Below are 20,846 nucleotides of genomic sequence, written 5' to 3' on the forward strand. Positions count from 1 at the left end.
TCTCCCACCACAGTATTTCATCCTGCTACTCTGTATCTTCTTGCTGGAAATTGTAGCTGGAGTCCTGGCCTATATCCAGTACCAGGAGGTATGTACATACCAGCGTTTCCCAAACTTGGTCCTGGGGACCCAAAGGGGTACACATTTTGTTTTTTTGCACTAGCGCTACACAGTTTACTCAAATAATGAACTCATCATCAAGCTTTGATTGTTTTAAATCAGCTGTGTAGAGCTATAGGCCAAAAACAATAACGTGCACCCATTGGGGTACGCTGGATCCGAGTTTGAGAAACGCTGTCTTATACAACATTACGAGACCTGGGTTCAAATACTATTTAAAATCATAACAAATACTTTATCTGTGCTTGATTTGAACTTGCCTGTCCTAATGGAATCGATAGAAAAGTCCCCCCCTAGACACCTTAAGCAAACACTCAAAGTATCCAAAAGATGTCAAATAGTATTTGAACCCAGGTCTACACATTACAACAACAAAAATGTTGCACTAGTTACACATAGCTGCTGCAACCCGGCTGTGTACTAAATGGCAACCTATTCCTTACATAGTGAGCACACTACTGAACACACTACTGTTAACCAGAGCCCTATGGGTGTGTGGTCAAAAAGTAGTGTACTATATAGGGAATAGGGTGCTATTTGGGGATGCTGGATGGGTCTGGCCTATATCCAGTGTTAGGAGGTAAAGTCTTATAATACCGTGTTCTCCTCAGACATGCCAGGAATTCTGATTGGCAAGGTATCATGAGTACCAGCTGACCCGACTCTTACCAGACCTGGTTTCAAATACTATTTAAAATCGTTTCTATATTTTGAGCGTTTGCTTTAGCCTGCGTGGAGTGCCAGGTTGGCCGGGGGGGGGGACTTTTCTATCAGTTTCGTTAGGACAGGCAAGCTCAATCAAGCACAGGTACAGTGTTTGAAATGATTTCCCAGAGTATTTGAACGCAGGTTGGTATTACCAGACTCACCACTCTACCGTGATACTAGATGTTTTGATTCATTCTAGGGAATCAGTTCAGTCAAGGTTTATACCGTAAGATTTAAAACTATTACCATTCAACATGTGGGCTACCGTGACTTGTACCAGTTGATTCCTGAAATACACAGCACCGTTTATAAATATATTTAGAGGATGACTATCTGAAGCTGTAGCATGATTCGTCAGTTATTTCATGTAGGATATAGTTACATCCATTCTTGTATATTATTTAGTATCAGACTAGTAAACAAACTGTATTTTAAGCTAATTCAGTCACTGACACAAACAACATTCTGGTATGACCTAAAACATTCTGGTATGACCTAAAACGTTCTGGTATGACCTAAAACGTTCTGGTATGACCTAAAACGTTCTGGTATGACCTAAAACGTTCTGGTATGACCTAAAACGTTCTGGTATGACCTAAAACGTTCTGGTATGACCTAAAACGTTCTGGTATGACCTAAAGCGTTCTGGTATGACCTAAAACGTTCTGGTATGACCTAAAACGTTCTGGTATGACCTAAAGCGTTCTGGTATGACCTAAAACGTTCTGGTATGACCTAAAACATTCTGGTATGACCTAAAACGTTCTGGTATGACTTAAAACATTCTGGTATGACCTAAAACGTTCTGGTATGACTTAAAACGTTCTGGTATGACTTAAAACGTTCTGGTATGACCTAAAACATTCTGGTATGACCTAAAACGTTCTGGTATGACTTAAAACATTCTGGTATGACTTAAAACGTTCTGGTATGACCTAAAACGTTCTGGTATGACCTAAAACATTCTGGTATGACCTAAAACGTTCTGGCATGACTTAAAACATTCTGGCATGACCTAAACTTTCTTGTATTACCTAAAACTTTATTATAATAACTATTACATACAATTAATAACACTTGAAAAATTGTATTTATTTATTTAACCTTTATTTGTTCCTGAATAACACATCTTCCTGCATGTCTTCTCTCCGTCCATTCATCCTTGTTTTCCGTCCTTTTCAAATTCCTATTTTTCTTTCTTCTTTCCTGGTTTTCTTCCCCGTCCAGTGTTTCCCTTTCTGCCAACAGGTAATAATCCCTCCTGTCTGTTTCCACCTTTCAATCAAACTCTGTTTCTCTGATCTCACTGTTCAGAATATTCTTCTCTGTTATTTCTGATCCAATCACATCTCCTTACTGCTCTATGAAAAATAAACACACAGTACCAGTCAAACGTTTGCACACACCTACTCATTCCAGGGTTTTTTCTTTATTTTTGACTATTTTCTACATCGTATAATAATAGTGAAGACATCAAAACTATGAAATAACACATATGGAATCATGTAGTAAACAAAAAAAGTGTTAAACAAATCTAAAAAAACACACATCACGACGAGAGAGACCTAAGACAATATTTATTAAGAAATATTGAAAATAAATGATATATTTTTTTATTACTGAATTCAATTCTAATTGACCCCAACCCTGTGGAACCCTGTCCTTCCTCCTTTACAGTAATCACTAATGTGACACGACTGTCTCAGTGTTAGTAAGCGTTCCACTGCATCACCTTTCATACATTGTCATTGGCTCCTGTGTCTGTCTCTACACAGCTGGACAAGGAGCTGCAACACAACCTGAAGGAGACCATGGTTCAGAAATACCAGCAGTCTGGAGAGGAGAGCATCACCAGTGCAGTGGACAAGCTGCAGCAGGAGGTAAATCAATGACATTCCATACAGAAGCTACCGGAAATGCTGTTCCAGCCACCATGTTTCATTCAGATAGAGGTCATGGTTTAGGCTACTTGGTTTGGAGTGCATATTGTAACGAATCAGACATTGATAAGACATATAACTCCTCCCCCTTTCTTGGAGCAGGGGTTACTGGCGCGTCACATTATATTAAATATATCACATTAAATACATCACATTATATTAAATACATCACATTAAATACATCACATTATATTAAATACATCACATTAAATACATCACATTATATTAAATACATCACATTAAATACATCACATTATATTAAATACATTATATTAAATACATCACATTACATTAAATACATCACATTACATTAAATACATCAAATTATATTAAATACATCACATTAAATACATCACATCACATTAAATACATCACATTATATTAAATACATCACATTAAATACATCACATCACATTAAATACATCACATTATATTAAATACATCACATTAAATACATCACATTATATTTAATACATCACATCACATTAAATACATCACATTAAATACATCACATTAAATACATCACATCACATTAAATACATCACATTATATTAAATACATCACATTATATTAAATACATCTCATTAAATACATCACATCACATTAAATACATCACATTATATTAAATACATCACATTAAATACATCACATTATATTAAATACATTATATTAAATACATCACATTATATTAAATACATCACATTATATTAAATATATCACATTAAATACATCACATTATATTAAATACATCACATTAAATACATCACATTATATTAAATACATTATATTAAATACATCACATTACATTAAATACATCACATTATATTAAATACATCACATTAAATACATCAAATTATATTAAATACATCACATGAAATACATCACATCACATTAAATACATCACATTATATTAAATACATCACATTATATTAAATACATCACATTAAATAATCACAATATATTTAATACATCACATTATATTAAATACATCACATTAAATACATCAAATTATATTAAATACATCACATGAAATACATCACATCACATTAAATACATCACATTATATTAAATACATCACATTAAATACATCACATTAAATACATCACATTATATTAAATACATCACATCACATTAAATACATCACATTAAATACATCACATTATATTAAATACATCACATTATATTAAATACATCACATTAAATACATCACATTATATTAAATACATCACATTATATTAAATACATCACATTATATTAAATACATCACATTGAATACCTCACATTAAATACATCACATTAAATACATCACATTATATTAAATACATCACATTATATTAAATACATTATATTAAATACATCACATCACATTAAATACATCACATTATATTAAATACATCACATTAAATACATCACATTATATTTAATACATCACATCACATTAAATACATCACATTAAATACATCACATTATATTAAATACATTATATTAAATACATCACATTATATTAAATACATCACATTATATTAAATATATCACATTAAATACATCACATTATATTAAATACATCACATTAAATACATCACATTATATTAAATACATTATATTAAATACATCACATTACATTAAATACATCACATTATATTAAATACATCACATTAAATACATCAAATTATATTAAATACATCACATGAAATACATCACATCACATTAAATACATCACATTATATTAAATACATCACATTATATTAAATACATCACATTAAATAATCACAATATATTTAATACATCACATTATATTAAATACATCACATTAAATACATCAAATTATATTAAATACATCACATGAAATACATCACATCACATTAAATACATCACATTATATTAAATACATCACATTAAATACATCACATTAAATACATCACATTATATTAAATACATCACATCACATTAAATACATCACATTAAATACATCACATTATATTAAATACATCACATTATATTAAATACATCACATTAAATACATCACATTATATTAAATACATCACATTATATTAAATACATCACATTATATTAAATACATCACATTGAATACCTCACATTAAATACATCACATTAAATACATCACATTATATTAAATACATCACATTATATTAAATACATTATATTAAATACATCACATCACATTAAATACATCACATTATATTAAATACATCACATTAAATACATCACATTATATTTAATACATCACATCACATTAAATACATCACATTAAATACATCACATTAAATACATCACATTAAATACATCACATCACATTAAATACATCACATTATATTAAATACATCACATTATATTAAATACATCTCATTAAATACATCACATCACATTAAATACATCACATTATATTAAATACATCACATTAAATACATCACATTATATTAAATACATTATATTAAATACATCACATTATATTAAATACATCACATTATATTAAATATATCACATTAAATACATCACATTATATTAAATACATCACATTAAATACATCACATTATATTAAATACATTATATTAAATACATCACATTACATTAAATACATCACATTATATTAAATACATCACATGAAATACATCACATCACATTAAATACATCACATTATATTAAATACATCACATTATATTAAATACATCACATTAAATAATCACAATATATTTAATACATCACATTATATTAAATACATCACATTAAATACATCAAATTATATTAAATACATCACATGAAATACATCACATCACATTAAATACATCACATTATATTAAATACATCACATTAAATACATCACATTAAATACATCACATTATATTAAATACATCACATCACATTAAATACATCACATTAAATACATCACATTATATTAAATACATCACATTATATTAAATACATCACATTAAATACATCACATTATATTAAATACATCACATTATATTAAATACATCACATTATATTAAATACATCACATTGAATACCTCACATTAAATACATCACATTAAATACATCACATTATATTAAATACATCACATTATATTAAATACATTATATTAAATACATCACATTATATTAAATACATCACATTAAATACATCACATTATATTAAATACATCACATCACATTAAATACATCACATTATATTAAATACATCACATTATATTAAATATATCACATTAAATACATCACATTATATTAAATACATCACATTAAATACATGACATTATATTAAATATATCACATTAAATACATCACATTATATTAAATACATCACATTAAATACATCACATTATATTAAATACATCACATTAAATACATCACATTATATTAAATACATCACATTAAATACATCACATTATATTAAATACATCACATTAAATACATCACATTATATTAAATACATCACATTATATTAAATATATCACATTAAATACATCACATTATATTAAATACATCACATTAAATACATCACATTATATTAAATACATTATATTAAATACATTACATTACATTAAATACATCACATTATATTAAATACATCACATTAAATACATCAAATTATATTAAATACATCACATGAAATACATCACATCACATTAAATACATCACATTATATTAAATACATCACATTATATTAAATACATCACATTAAATAATCACAATATATTTAATACATCACATTAAATACATCACATTAAATACATCACATTATATTAAATACATCACATCACATTAAATACATCACATTAAATACATCACATTATATTAAATACATCACATTATATGAAATACATCACATTAAATACATCACATTAAATACATCACATTATATTAAATACATCACATTATATTAAATACATCACATTATATTAAATACATCACATTAAATACATCACATTAAATACATCACATTAAATACATCACATTATATTAAATACATCACATTATATTAAATACATCACATTATATTAAATACATCACATTGAATACCTCACATTAAATACATCACATTAAATACATCACATTATATTAAATACATCACATTATATTAAATACATCATATTAAATACATCACATTATATTAAATACATCACATTAAATACATCACATTATATTAAATACATCACATCACATTAAATACATCACATTATATTAAATACATCACATTATATTAAATATATCACATTAAATACATCACATTATATTAAATACATCACATTAAATACATCACATTATATTAAATATATCACATTAAATACATCACATTATATTAAATACATCACATTAAATACATCACATTACATTAAATACATCACATTATATTAAATATATCACATTAAATACATCACATTATATTAAATACATCACATTAAATACATCACATTATATTAAATACATCACATTATATTAAATACATCACATTAAATACATCACATTATATTAAATACATCACATTAAATACATCACATTATATTAAATACATCACATTAAATACATCACATTATATTAAATACATCACATTATATTAAATATATCACATTAAATACATCACATTATATTAAATACATCACATTAAATACATCACATTATATTAAATACATTATATTAAATACATTACATTACATTAAATACATCACATTATATTAAATACATCACATTAAATACATCAAATTATATTAAATACATCACATGAAATACATCACATCACATTAAATACATCACATTATATTAAATACATCACATTATATTAAATACATCACATTAAATAATCACAATATATTTAATACATCACATTAAATACATCACATTAAATACATCACATTATATTAAATACATCACATTATATTAAATACATCACATTAAATACATCACATTAAATACATCACATTATATTAAATACATCACATTATATTAAATACATCACATTATATTAAATACATCACATTGAATACCTCACATTAAATACATCACATTAAATACATCACATTATATTAAATACATCGCATTAAATACATCACATTATATTAAATACATCACATTATATTAAATACATTATATTAAATACATCACATTATATTAAATACATCACATTAAATACATCACATTATATTAAATACATCACATCACATTAAATACATCACATTATATTAAATACATCACATTATATTAAATACATCACATTATATTAAATACATCACATTAAATACATCACATTATATTAAATACATTATATTAAATACATCACATTACATTAAATACATCACATTATATTAAATACATCACATTAAATACATCAAATTATATTAAATACATCACATTAAATACATCACATCACATTAAATACATCACATTAAATACATCAAATTATATTAAATACATCACATGAAATACATCACATCACATTAAATACATCACATTATATTAAATACATCACATTATATTAAATACATCACATTAAATAATCACAATATATTTAATACATCACATTAAATACATCACATTAAATACATCACATTATATTAAATACATCACATTATATTAAATACATCACATTAAATACATCACATTAAATACATCACATTATATTAAATACATCACATTATATTAAATACATCACATTATATTAAATACATCACATTGAATACCTCACATTAAATACATCACATTAAATACATCACATTATATTAAATACATCGCATTAAATACATCACATTATATTAAATACATCACATTATATTAAATACATTATATTAAATACATCACATTATATTAAATACATCACATTAAATACATCACATTATATTAAATACATCACATTATATTAAATACATCACATTATATTAAATACATCACATTAAATACATCACATTATATTAAATACATTATATTAAATACATCACATTACATTAAATACATCACATTATATTAAATACATCACATTAAATACATCAAATTATATTAAATACATCACATTAAATACATCACATCACATTAAATACATCACATTAAATACATCAAATTATATTAAATACATCACATGAAATACATCACATCACATTAAATACATCACATTATATTAAATACATCACATTATATTAAATACATCACATTAAATAATCACAATATATTTAATACATCACATTAAATACATCACATTAAATACATCACATTATATTAAATACATCACATCACATTAAATACATCACATTAAATACATCACATTATATTAAATACATCACATTATATTAAATACATCACATTAAATACATCACATTAAATACATCACATTATATTAAATACATCACATTATATTAAATACATCACATTATATTAAATACATCACATTGAATACCTCACATTAAATACATCACATTAAATACATCACATTATATTAAATACATCACATTATATTAAATACATTATATTAAATACATCACATTATATTAAATACATCACATTAAATACATCACATTATATTAAATACATCACATCACATTAAATACATCACATTATATTAAATACATCACATTATATTAAATATATCACATTAAATACATCACATTATATTAAATACATCACATTAAATACATCACATTATATTAAATATATCACATTAAATACATCACATTATATTAAATACATCACATTAAATACATCACATTACATTAAATACATCACATTATATTAAATATATCACATTAAATACATCACATTATATTAAATATATCACATTAAATACATCACATTATATTAAATACATCACATTAAATACATCACATTATATTAAATACATCACATTATATTAAATACATCACATTAAATACATCACATTATATTAAATACATCACATTAAATACATCACATTATATTAAATACATCACATTATATTAAATATATCACATTAAATACATCACATTATATTAAATACATCACATTAAATACATCACATTATATTAAATACATTATATTAAATACATTACATTACATTAAATACATCACATTATATTAAATACATCACATTAAATACATCAAATTATATTAAATACATCACATGAAATACATCACATCACATTAAATACATCACATTATATTAAATACATCACATTATATTAAATACATCACATTAAATAATCACAATATATTTAATACATCACATTAAATACATCACATTAAATACATCACATTATATTAAATACATCACATCACATTAAATACATCACATTAAATACATCACATTATATTAAATACATCACATTATATTAAATACATCACATTAAATACATCACATTAAATACATCACATTATATTAAATACATCACATTATATTAAATACATCACATTATATTAAATACATCACATTAAATACCTCACATTAAATACATCACATTAAATACATCACATTATATTAAATACATCACATTAAATACATCACATTATATTAAATACATCACATTATATTAAATACATTATATTAAATACATCACATTATATTAAATACATCACATTAAATACATCACATTATATTAAATACATCACATCACATTAAATACATCACATTATATTAAATACATCACATTATATTAAATACATCACATTATATTAAATACATCACATTAAATACATCACATTATATTAAATACATTATATTAAATACATCACATTACATTAAATACATCACATTATATTAAATACATCACATTAAATACATCAAATTATATTAAATACATCACATTAAATACATCACATCACATTAAATACATCACATTATATTAAATACATCATATTATATTAAATACATCACATTATATTAAATACATCACATTAAATAATCACATTAAATTAAATGCATCACATTATACACAGTGCATTCAGAAAGTATTCAGACCCCTTGACTTTTTCCACATTTTGTTACGTTACAGCCTTTCTAAAATGGATTAAATAAAAAAATGTCCTTGTCAATCTACACACAATACCCCATAATAACATCACAATACCCCATAATAACATCACAATACTCCATAATGACATCACAATACCCCATAATGACAAAGCGAAAACAGGTTCTTAGAATTTTTTGCAAATGTATTTAAAACCCCCCCCACAGAAATACCTTATTTACATAAGTATTCAGACCCTTTGCCCTGAGACTTGAAATTGAGCTCAGGTGCATCCTGTTTCAATTGAAAATCCTTGATATGTTTGTATAACTTGACTGGAGTCCACCTGTGGTAAATTCAATTGATTGGACATGATTTGGAAAGGCACACACCTGTCTATATGAGGTCCCACAGTTGACAGTGCATGTCAGAGCAAAAACCAAGCCATGAGGTCAAAGGAATTGTCCTTGGAGCACTGAGACAGGGTTGAGTTGAGGCACAGATCTGGGGAAAGGTACCAATTTCTTTTTGCAGCATTGAAGATCCCCAAGAACACAATGACCTCCATCATTCTTAAATAGAAGAAGTTTGGAACCACCTAGACTCTTCCTAGAGCTGGCCATGTGGCAAAACTGAGCAATCGGGGGAGAATGGCTTTGGTCAGGGAGGTGACCAAGAACTCGATGGTCACTCTGTGGAGATGGAAGAACCTTCCAGAAGGGCAACCCTCTCTGCAGCACTCCACCAATCAGGCCTTTATGGTAGAGTGGCCAGATGGAAGCCATTGGTGTCTAGATGGAATTTGTATTTGCGGTCCTGGCAACTGGACCTTTTTTGGAGGACCATTATTTTTATCTTACATAGATGTACTGTCAGGGCCCAGGTCTGACAGAATCTGTGCAGAAGATCTAGGTGCTGCTGTAGGCCCTCCTTGGTTGAGGACAGAAGCACCAGATCATCATCAGCAAACAGTAGACATTTGACTTCAGATTCTAGTAGGGTGAGGCCGTGTGCTGCAGACTGTTCTAGTACCCTCGCCAATTCATTGATATCTATGTTTGGTATTTTATCAGGATCCCCATTAGTTGTTGCAAAAGCAGCAGCTACTCTCCCTGGAGTCCACACAAAACATGAAACATAATACAGAATGACATAATACAGAACATCCTTAGACAAGAACAGCTCAAGGACAGAACTACATACATTTTTTAAAAGGCACACGTAGCCTACATATCAATGTATACACACAAACTATCTAGGTCAAAATAGGGGAGAGGCGTTGTGCCGCGAGGTGTTTCTTTATCTGTTTTTTTAAACCAGGTTTGCTGTTTATTTGAGCAATATGAGATGGAAGGAAGTCCCATGCAATAAGGGCTCTATATAATACTGACGTTTTCTTGAAATTGTTCTGGATTTAGGGACTATGAAAAGACCCCTGGTGGCATGTCTGGTGGGATAAGTGTGTGTGTCAGAGCTGTGTGTAAGTTGACTATGCAAACAATTTGTGATTTTCAACACATTAATGTTTCTTATAAAAAGAAGTGATGCAAGAGAGAATGGTATGCATAGTATTTATATCAGCCCTCATATTACAATTAAGAGCAAAACGTGCCGCTTTGTTCTGGGCCAGCTGCAGTTTAACTTGGTCTTTCCTTGCAGCACTGGACCACACAACTGGACAATAATCAAGATTAGACAAAACTAGAACTTGCTTTTTGGAGTGTGGTGTCAAAAAAGCAGAGCATCTCTTTATTACGGCTAAACCTTTCCCCATCTTTGCAACCATTGAATCTATATGTTTTGACCATGACAGTTTACAATCTAAGGTAATGCCAAGTAATTTAGTCTCTTCAACTTGTTCAACAGCCACACCATTCATTACCAGATTCAGCTGAGGTCAAGCATTTAAGGAATGATTTGTACCAAATACAATGCTCTTAGTTTTAGAGATGTTCAGGACCAGTTTATTACTGGCCACCCATTCCAAAACAGACTGCAACTCTTTGTTAAGGGTTTCAGTGACTTCATTAGTTGTAGTTGCTGATGCGTATACGGTTGAATCATCAGTATACATGGACACACATGCTTTGTTTAATGCCAGTGGCAGGTCATTGTTAAAAATAGGAAAGAGTAGAGGGCCTAGAGAGCTGCCCTGCGGTACACCACACTTTACATGTTTGACATTAGAGAAGCTTCCATTAAAGAAAACCCTTTGAGTTCTATTAGATAGATAGCTCTGAATCCACGATATGGCAGAGGTTGAAAAGCCATAGCACTTAAGTCTTTTTCAACAGGTTATGGTCATTAATATCAAAGGCTGCTCTGAAATCTAACAATACAGCTCCCACAATCTTCTTATCAATTTCTTTCAACCAATCATCAGTCATTTGTGTCAGTGCAGTACATGTTGATTAAATCAACAAAGCATGAGAAGACTTTGCCTTTGTTTTGGTTTGTTTGTTTGTCAATTAGGGTGTTCAGGGTGAATACGTGGTCTGTCGTGCAGTAATTTGGTAGAAAGCCAATTTGACATTTGCTCAGTACATTGTCTTCACTGAGGAAATGTACGAGTCTGCTGTTAATGATAAGAGGATTTACTCTAGGTTGCTGTTGACGCATATCCCACAATAGTTATTGGGGTCAAATTTGTCTCCCCTTTTGTGGATTGGGGTGATTAGTCCTTGGTTCCAAACATCTCTCTCTGTCTCTCTCTCTTTGTCTGTCTCTCTCTCTTTGTCTCTCTCTTTGTCTCACTTTGTCTCTCTTTGTCTCTCTCTCTCTCTCTCTCAGTTTAAGTGTTGTGGTAGTAACAGCTCGTCAGACTGGTCAGACAGTGTGTGGATCCTGACACCTAGCAATGATAGACTGGTCCCAGACAGCTGCTGCAAGACACCCAGTAACCTCTGTGGCCGCAGAGACCACCCCTCTAATATCTACAAGGTGGAGGTGAGTAGGGCCACACACACACACACACACACACACACACACACACACACACACACACACACACACACACACACACACACACACACACACACACATCCTAGAGTACATGTCAAACAATAGACAATAAGGTAATGTGTATAATTACTGATAGTAGCTGATTGTTCAAGATGACATGAGTGTCTTCCTCCTCTCTCTTTAGGGCGGTTGTATCACTAAGCTGGAGACGTTCATTCTGAGCCAACTGCAGATCCTGGGAGCAGTGGCGATCGGGATCGCCTTCCTCCAGGTAAAGTCCTAGAAACTTACCAGACGTTAATGTAGACTAGGGGGAACTTAGTAACATTATTCACATTGATGTAGATTCACATTGAACAGTATTCACGTTAATGTAGACTTGAGGGGACTTAGTAACATTATTCATGTTAATGTAGACTTGAGGGAACTTAGTAACATTATTCATGTTAATGTAGACTTGGGAGGAACTTAGTAACATTATTCATGTTAACGTAGACTTGGGGGAACTTAGTAACATTAATGTAGACTTGGGAGAAACTTAGTAACATTATTCATGTTAATGTAGACTTGGGAGGAACTTAGTAACATTATTCATGTTAATGTAGACTTGGGGGAACTTAGTAACATTAGTCACATTGTTTAACCTCTTACATCTAGACGTTCCGCTAGCGGAACACCTGCTCCAATATCCAATGATAGGCGTGGCGCGAATTACAAATTCCTCAAAAATATGACTATTTCACAGCATTTTAAAGACAAGACTCTCCTTTATCTAACCACACTGTCCGATTTCAAAAAGGCTTTACAGCGAAAGCAAAACATTAGATTATGTCAGCAGAGTACCCAGCCAGAAATAATCAGACACCCATTTTTCAAGCTAGCATATAATGTCACAAAAACCCAGAAGACAGCTAAATGCAGCACTAACCTTTGATGATCTTCATCAGATGACAACCCTAGGACATTATGTTATACAATACATGCATGTTTTGTTCAATCAAGTTCATATTTATATCAAAAAACAGCTTTTTACATTAGCATGTGACGTTCAGAACTAGCATACCCACCGCAAACTTCCGGGGAATTTACTAACAATTTACTAAATTACTCACGATAAACGTTCACAAAAAGCATAACAATTATTTTAAGAATTATAGATACAGAACTCCTCTATGCACTCGATATGTCCGATTTTAAAATAGCTTTTTGGTGAAAGCACATTTTGCAATATTCTAAGTAGATAGCCCGGCATCACAGGGCTAGCTATTTAGACACCCACCAAGTTTAGCCTTCACCAAAATCAGATTTACTATAACAAAAATGTTATTACCTTTGTTGTCTTCGTCAGAATGCACTCCCAGGACTGCTACTTCAATAACAAATGTTGGTTTGGTCCCAAATAATCCATCGTTATATCCGAATAGCGGCGTTTTGTTCGTGCGTTCCAGAAACTATCCGAAATGGTAAATCAGGGTCGCGCGCATGGCGCAATTCGTGACAAAAAAATTCTAAATATTCCATTACCGTACTTCGAAGCATGTCAACCGCTGTTTAAAATCAATTTTTATGCAATTTATCTCGTAAAAAAGCGATAATATTCCGCCCGGGAATCTCCTTTTCGGCAAACAGAGGAAAAATCACAAAGACGGGGGCGGCCAGGGCACGCGCCTAAGCCCACAGTCCCTTGATCGGCCACTTGAGAAAGGCGATAATGTGTTTCAGCCTGGGGCTGGGATGACGACATTCAGGTTTTTCCCGGGCTCTGAGCGCCCATGGAAGACGTAGGAAGTGTCACGTTAGAGCAGAGATCCTTTGTAAAAGATAGAGATGGCAAAGAAGTTCAAGAAATGGTCAGACAGGCCACTTCCTGTAAAGGAATCTCTCAGGTTTTGACCTGCCATTTGAGTTCTGTTATACTCACAGACACCATTCAAACAGTTTTAGAAACTTTGGAGTGTTTTCTATCCAAAGCCAATAATTATATGCATATTCTAGTTACTGGGCAGGAGTAGTAACCAGATTAAATCGGGTACGTTTTTTATCCAGCCGTGAAAATACTGCCCCCTAGCCATAACAGGTTAACTGAGTTTTACACGTGAGCTTGGTTTTTTGAGAAACAGTCTAAGGTTATGTGAAGTACTATTAATGTGAATAATAAACTCAGCAAAAAAAGAAACGTCCCTTTTTCAGGACCCTGTCTTTCAAAGATAATTCGTAAAAATCTAAATAACTTCACAGATCTTCATTGTAAAGGGTTTAAACACTGTTTCCCATGCTTGTTCAATGAACCATAAACAATTAATGAACATGCACCTGTGGAATGGTCGTTAAGACTAACAGCTTACAGACGGTAGGCAATTAAGGTCACAGTTATGAAAACTTAGGACACTAAAGAGGCCTTTTTACTGACTCTGAAAACCCACAAAAGAAAGATCCCCAGGGTCCCTGCTCATCTGTGTGAACGTGCCTTAGGCATGCTGCAAGGAGGCATGAGGACTGTAGATGTGGCCAGGACAATAAATTGCACTTAAGACAGCACTACAGAGAGACAGGACGGACAGCTGATCATCCTCGCAGTGGCAGACCACGTGTAACAACACCTGCACAGGATCGGTACATCCGAACATCACACCTGCGGGACAGGTACAGGATGGTAACAACAACTGCCCGAGTTACACCAGGAATGCACAATCCCTCCATCAGTGCTCAGACTGTCCGCAATAGGCTGAGAGAGGCTGGACTGAGGGCTTGTAGGTCTGTTGTAAGGCAGGTCCTCACCAGACATCACCGGCAACAATGTCGCCTATGGGCACAAACCCACCGTCGCTGGACCAGACAGAATTGGAAAAAAGTGCTCTTCACTGACAAGTGGCGGTTTTGTCTCACCAGGGATGATGGTCGGATTTGCGTTTATCGTGGAAGGAATGAGCATTACACCGAGGCCTGTACTCTGGAGCGGGATCGATTTGGAGGTAGAGGGTCCTGGGGTGATGTGTCACAGCATCATCGGACTGAGCTTGTTGTCATTGCAGGCAATCTCAATGCTGTGTGTTACAGGGAAGACATCCTCCTCCCTCATGTGGTACCCTTCCTGCAGGCTCATCCTGACATGACCCTCCAGCATGACAATGCCACCAGCCATAATGCTCGATCTGTGCGTAATTTCCTTTCAAGACAGGAATGTCAATGTTCCGCCATGGCCAGCGAAGAGCCCGGATCTCAATCCCATTGAGCACATCTGGGACCTGTTGGATCGGAGGGTGAGGGCTAGGGCCATTCCCCACAGAAATGTCCGGGAACTTGCAGGTGCCTTGGTGGAATAGTGGGGTAACATCTCACAGCAAGAACTGGCAAATCTGGTGCAGTCCATGAGGAGGAGATGCACTTCAGTACTTAATGCAGCTGGTGGCCACACCAAATACTGACTGTTACTTTTGATTTTGACCCCCCCCCCCCTTTGTTCAGACCACATTATTCCATTTCTGTTAGTCACATGTCTGTGGAACTTGTTCAGTTTATGTCTCAGTTGTTGAATCTTGTTATGTTCATACAAATATTTACACATGTTAAGTTTGCTGAAAATAAACGTAGTTGACAGTGAGAGGACGTTTATGTTTCCCTCGTCTCTTTATTTCTTTCAGCTCGTAGGGATGATTCTTGTTTGCTGCCTATATCGAAGTCTGAAGGAGGAGTCGTACTGAGTATCACTGATGTCACAAAATCAACAGCAGGAAGACAACAACAACACAACCACAACAACAGCAACAACATATTTCCCAGTATTTAGATATGCTTTCTCTCTGTCTCGAACGCTACATATGTCTCATGGAGATATGTGGAATGAAAAGTCATTTTTTTCGAAGACAAAATTAACCTATGTTGAAGCTTAGGTAAGGCAGACAAACAGGCAGAAGGCATACAGACAGGCAGTCTGGCAGGCAGGCAGCAGTCAGACAGACAAGCAGCAGACAGGCAGTCAGACAGACAGGCAGGCAAAGAGGCAGGCAGACAGGTCACAGGCAGGAAGGAAGCAGCAGACAGACAGACAGACAGACAGACAGACAGACAGACAGACAGACAGACAGACAGACAGACAGACAGACAGACAGACAGGGAGCAAACAGGAAGGCAGGCAGGCAGGCATGCTGTGGGACAGCCAGTGTTATAGAGTTGGATAGCGTCTACACTGTATTGTATGAGTTTCTATTCTTTGTTTAATTTTCTCTTCCTGCCAAAGTCTATTATGCCTTGGGTAGGGGCAGCTGGTAGCCTAGTGGTTAAAGCATTGGGCCAGTAACCGAAAGGTTGCTAGATCGAATCCCCGAGCTGACAAGGTGAAAATCTGTCATTCTGACCCTGAACAGGGCAGTTAACCCACTGTTCATAGGCCGTCATTGTAAATTCAATTTTTTTCTTAACTGACTTGCCTTGTTTAATAAACGTATAATATAAATAAAATGCTGGAAGATAGTCTATTCTGCCTTGGGTAGATGCTGGTGGATATTCTGCCTTGGGTAGATGCTGGTGGATATTCTGCCTTGGGTAGATGCTGATGGATATTCTGCCTTGGGTAGATGCTGGTGGATATTCTGCCTTGGGTAGATGCTGGTCGATAGTCTATTCTGCCTTGGGTAGATGCTGGTCGATATTCTGCCTTGGGTAGATGCTGGTGGATATTCTGCCTTGGGTAGATGCTGGTCGATAGTCTATTCTGCCTTGGGTAGATGCTGGTGGATATTCTGCCTTGGGTAGATGCTGGTGGATATTCTGCCTTGGGTAGATGCTGGTGGATATTCTGCCTTGGGTAGATGCTGGTAGATTTCGACATGTACAGTGCCTTCAGAAAGTGCCGTATTCATACCCCTTGACTGTTACAGCCTGAATTCAACATGGATTAAATATATTTTCCTCATCAATCTACACACAATGCCACATAATGATAAACTGAAAACATTTATTTAGAAATGTTTGCAAAAATGTGTTGAAAGTGAAATACAAAAATATCTAATTTACCTAAGTATTCACACCCCTGAGTCAATACTTTGTAGAAACAACTTTGGCAGCGATCATAGCTGTGAGTCTTTCTGGGTAAGTCTCTAAGAGTTTTCCACACCTGGATTGTGCAACATTTGCCCATTTATTATTTTCAAAAATCATTCAAGCTCTGACAAATTGGTTGTTGATCATTGATAGGCAACCATTTTCTAGTCTTAGATTTTCAAGTAGATTTAAGTCAAAACTGCAACTCGGCAACTCAGGAACATTCACTGTCTTCTTGGTAAGCAACTCCAGTGTAGATTTGTCCTGCCGAAAGGTGAATTCATCTCCCGGTGTCAGGTGGAAAGCAGACTGAACCAGGTTTTCCTCTAGGATTTTGCCTGTGCTTAGCTCCATTGCATTTATTTTTTATCCTGAAAAACTCCCCAGTCCTTAACAATTACAAGCATACCCATAACATGATGCAGCCACCACTATGCTTGAAAATATGGAGTGGTACTCAGTAATGTGTTGTATTGGCTTTGCCCCAGACATAACACGTTATATTCAGGACAAAAAGTGAAGTGCTTTGCCACATGTTTTGCAGTATTAGTTTAGTGCCTTGTTGCAAACAGGATGCATGTTTTAGAATATTTTTATTCTGTACAGGCTTCCTTCTTTTCACTCTGTCAATTAGATTAGTATTGTGGAGTAACTACAATGTTGTTGATCCATCCTCAGTTTTCTCCTATCGCAGCCATTAAACTCTGTAACTGTTTTAAAGTCACCATTGGCCTCATGGTGAAATCCCTGAGCAGTTTCCTTCCTCTCTGGCAACTGAGTTAGGAAGGAGGACTGTCACTTTATAGTGACTGGTTGTATTGATACACCATCCAAAGTTTAATGAATAACTTCACCATACTCAAAGGGATATTCAATGTCAGCTCTAATTATGTTTAGCTTTCTACCAATTGGTATTGGTAGAAAACCTTTCTGGTCTTTGTGGTTGAATCTGTGTTTGAAATTCACTGCTCGACTGCGGGACCTTACAGATAATTGTATGTGTGGGGTACAGCGACGAGGTAGTAATTCAAAAATCATGTTAAACACTATTATTGCACACAGAGTGATTCCATGCAACTTATTATGTGACTAGTTAAGCTAATTTTTACTCCTGAACTTATTTAGGCTTGCCATAACAAAGAGGTTGAATACTTATTGGCTTTTCATTTTTAATTAATTTGTTAACATTTAGAAAAACATAATTCCACTTTAACATTATGGGGTATTGTGTGTAGGCCAGTGAGAAAAAAAATCGCAATTTTAATCAATTTTATTTCAGTCTGTAACACAACTAAATATGGAAAAATTCAAGGTTGTGATTTACTTTCTGAAGGCATTGTCCTTAGCTACAAATGTGAGTTTTAGGCCTTAAATAGGATTATATTGAAGCTGTTTATGCAGAAGTTCAAATTAGTCTGTTACATTTGTTTATTTAGTCTTATATTCAACAAATGTATTTTCAGATTGTTATAAATCGGCTTATTTGCATTGTTTAATCCTCACTTGCTAAAATCCACTGTACACGTTACTTTTATTTTGAAATGGGTTCAGAGAGAGAAAACGTGTGTTGAACTGTCATTGGCTAGATGAAATTGAGTTCGTACTGTCATTGGCTGGATTTCCAAACCAGTTCCTGTTTTAATTTTTATAATGGCTCATTAAGTTCTCCTGGCAGCAAGATATTATGTACATTGTGGATTTCTTTTTTCAAAATAAGAGTCCTCCTACAAAGACATGTTAAACTTTGGGAATATCGATTTTCTTTTTTACTCTAGTACAGTACAACTGTTTTTCACAGCATTGCAACCACCTTTAAAAAAATAAATGGATAATCTGACATACTTTTATTTGTAATGTTGTGTTATTCATACCAACATTTCTTTAGAAAGTTTACACCAATACTGGCATGTTGAACGCTATTGTTTATGCTATATGTAAAGAAATACACTTTTAATAAAATGCAAATATATGTAATTGGAATTACTCAAGAGTCTACAAAACTTAAATTGGTCTTTTGTGCTGGGCAACGGGTTTAATACAGAGTGCTGGTGAGTCCTTACTCCAACTACTATATTCAATGCAGTACAATACACTGCTAATGAAAAAAAAATTCTGTACATGTACCATTCTCTCCATATATTGTAGTATGTCTTAA

The 20,846-nt window shown here is 32.2% G+C and overlaps 1 protein-coding gene across 2 annotated transcripts in view; it reads left to right on the top strand.

Moving 5' to 3' along the window:
- LOC106591712 (CD151 antigen) overlaps window positions 1-20,532 on the top strand; it is a 32,328-nt gene extending 11,796 nt beyond the window's left edge. The window contains exons 4-9 of one of the 2 annotated variants that reach the window (XM_045706351.1): window positions 14-88; window positions 2,056-2,076; window positions 2,604-2,708; window positions 13,481-13,636; window positions 13,836-13,922; window positions 17,293-20,532. In XM_045706351.1, coding sequence (XP_045562307.1) covers window positions 14-88; window positions 2,056-2,076; window positions 2,604-2,708; window positions 13,481-13,636; window positions 13,836-13,922; window positions 17,293-17,352 — 504 coding nt within the window. In that variant the 3' untranslated portion in view covers window positions 17,353-20,532. The remainder of the gene's footprint in view (window positions 1-13; window positions 89-2,055; window positions 2,077-2,603; window positions 2,709-13,480; window positions 13,637-13,835; window positions 13,923-17,292) is intronic. The other variant, XM_045706352.1, reaches the window with a different exon arrangement.
- Window positions 20,533-20,846: the final 314 nt, after the last annotated feature.

Source organism: Salmo salar, chromosome ssa23 (genome assembly GCF_905237065.1).
Source record: "Salmo salar chromosome ssa23, Ssal_v3.1, whole genome shotgun sequence".
Classification (NCBI taxonomy): Eukaryota; Metazoa; Chordata; class Actinopteri; order Salmoniformes; family Salmonidae; genus Salmo; species Salmo salar.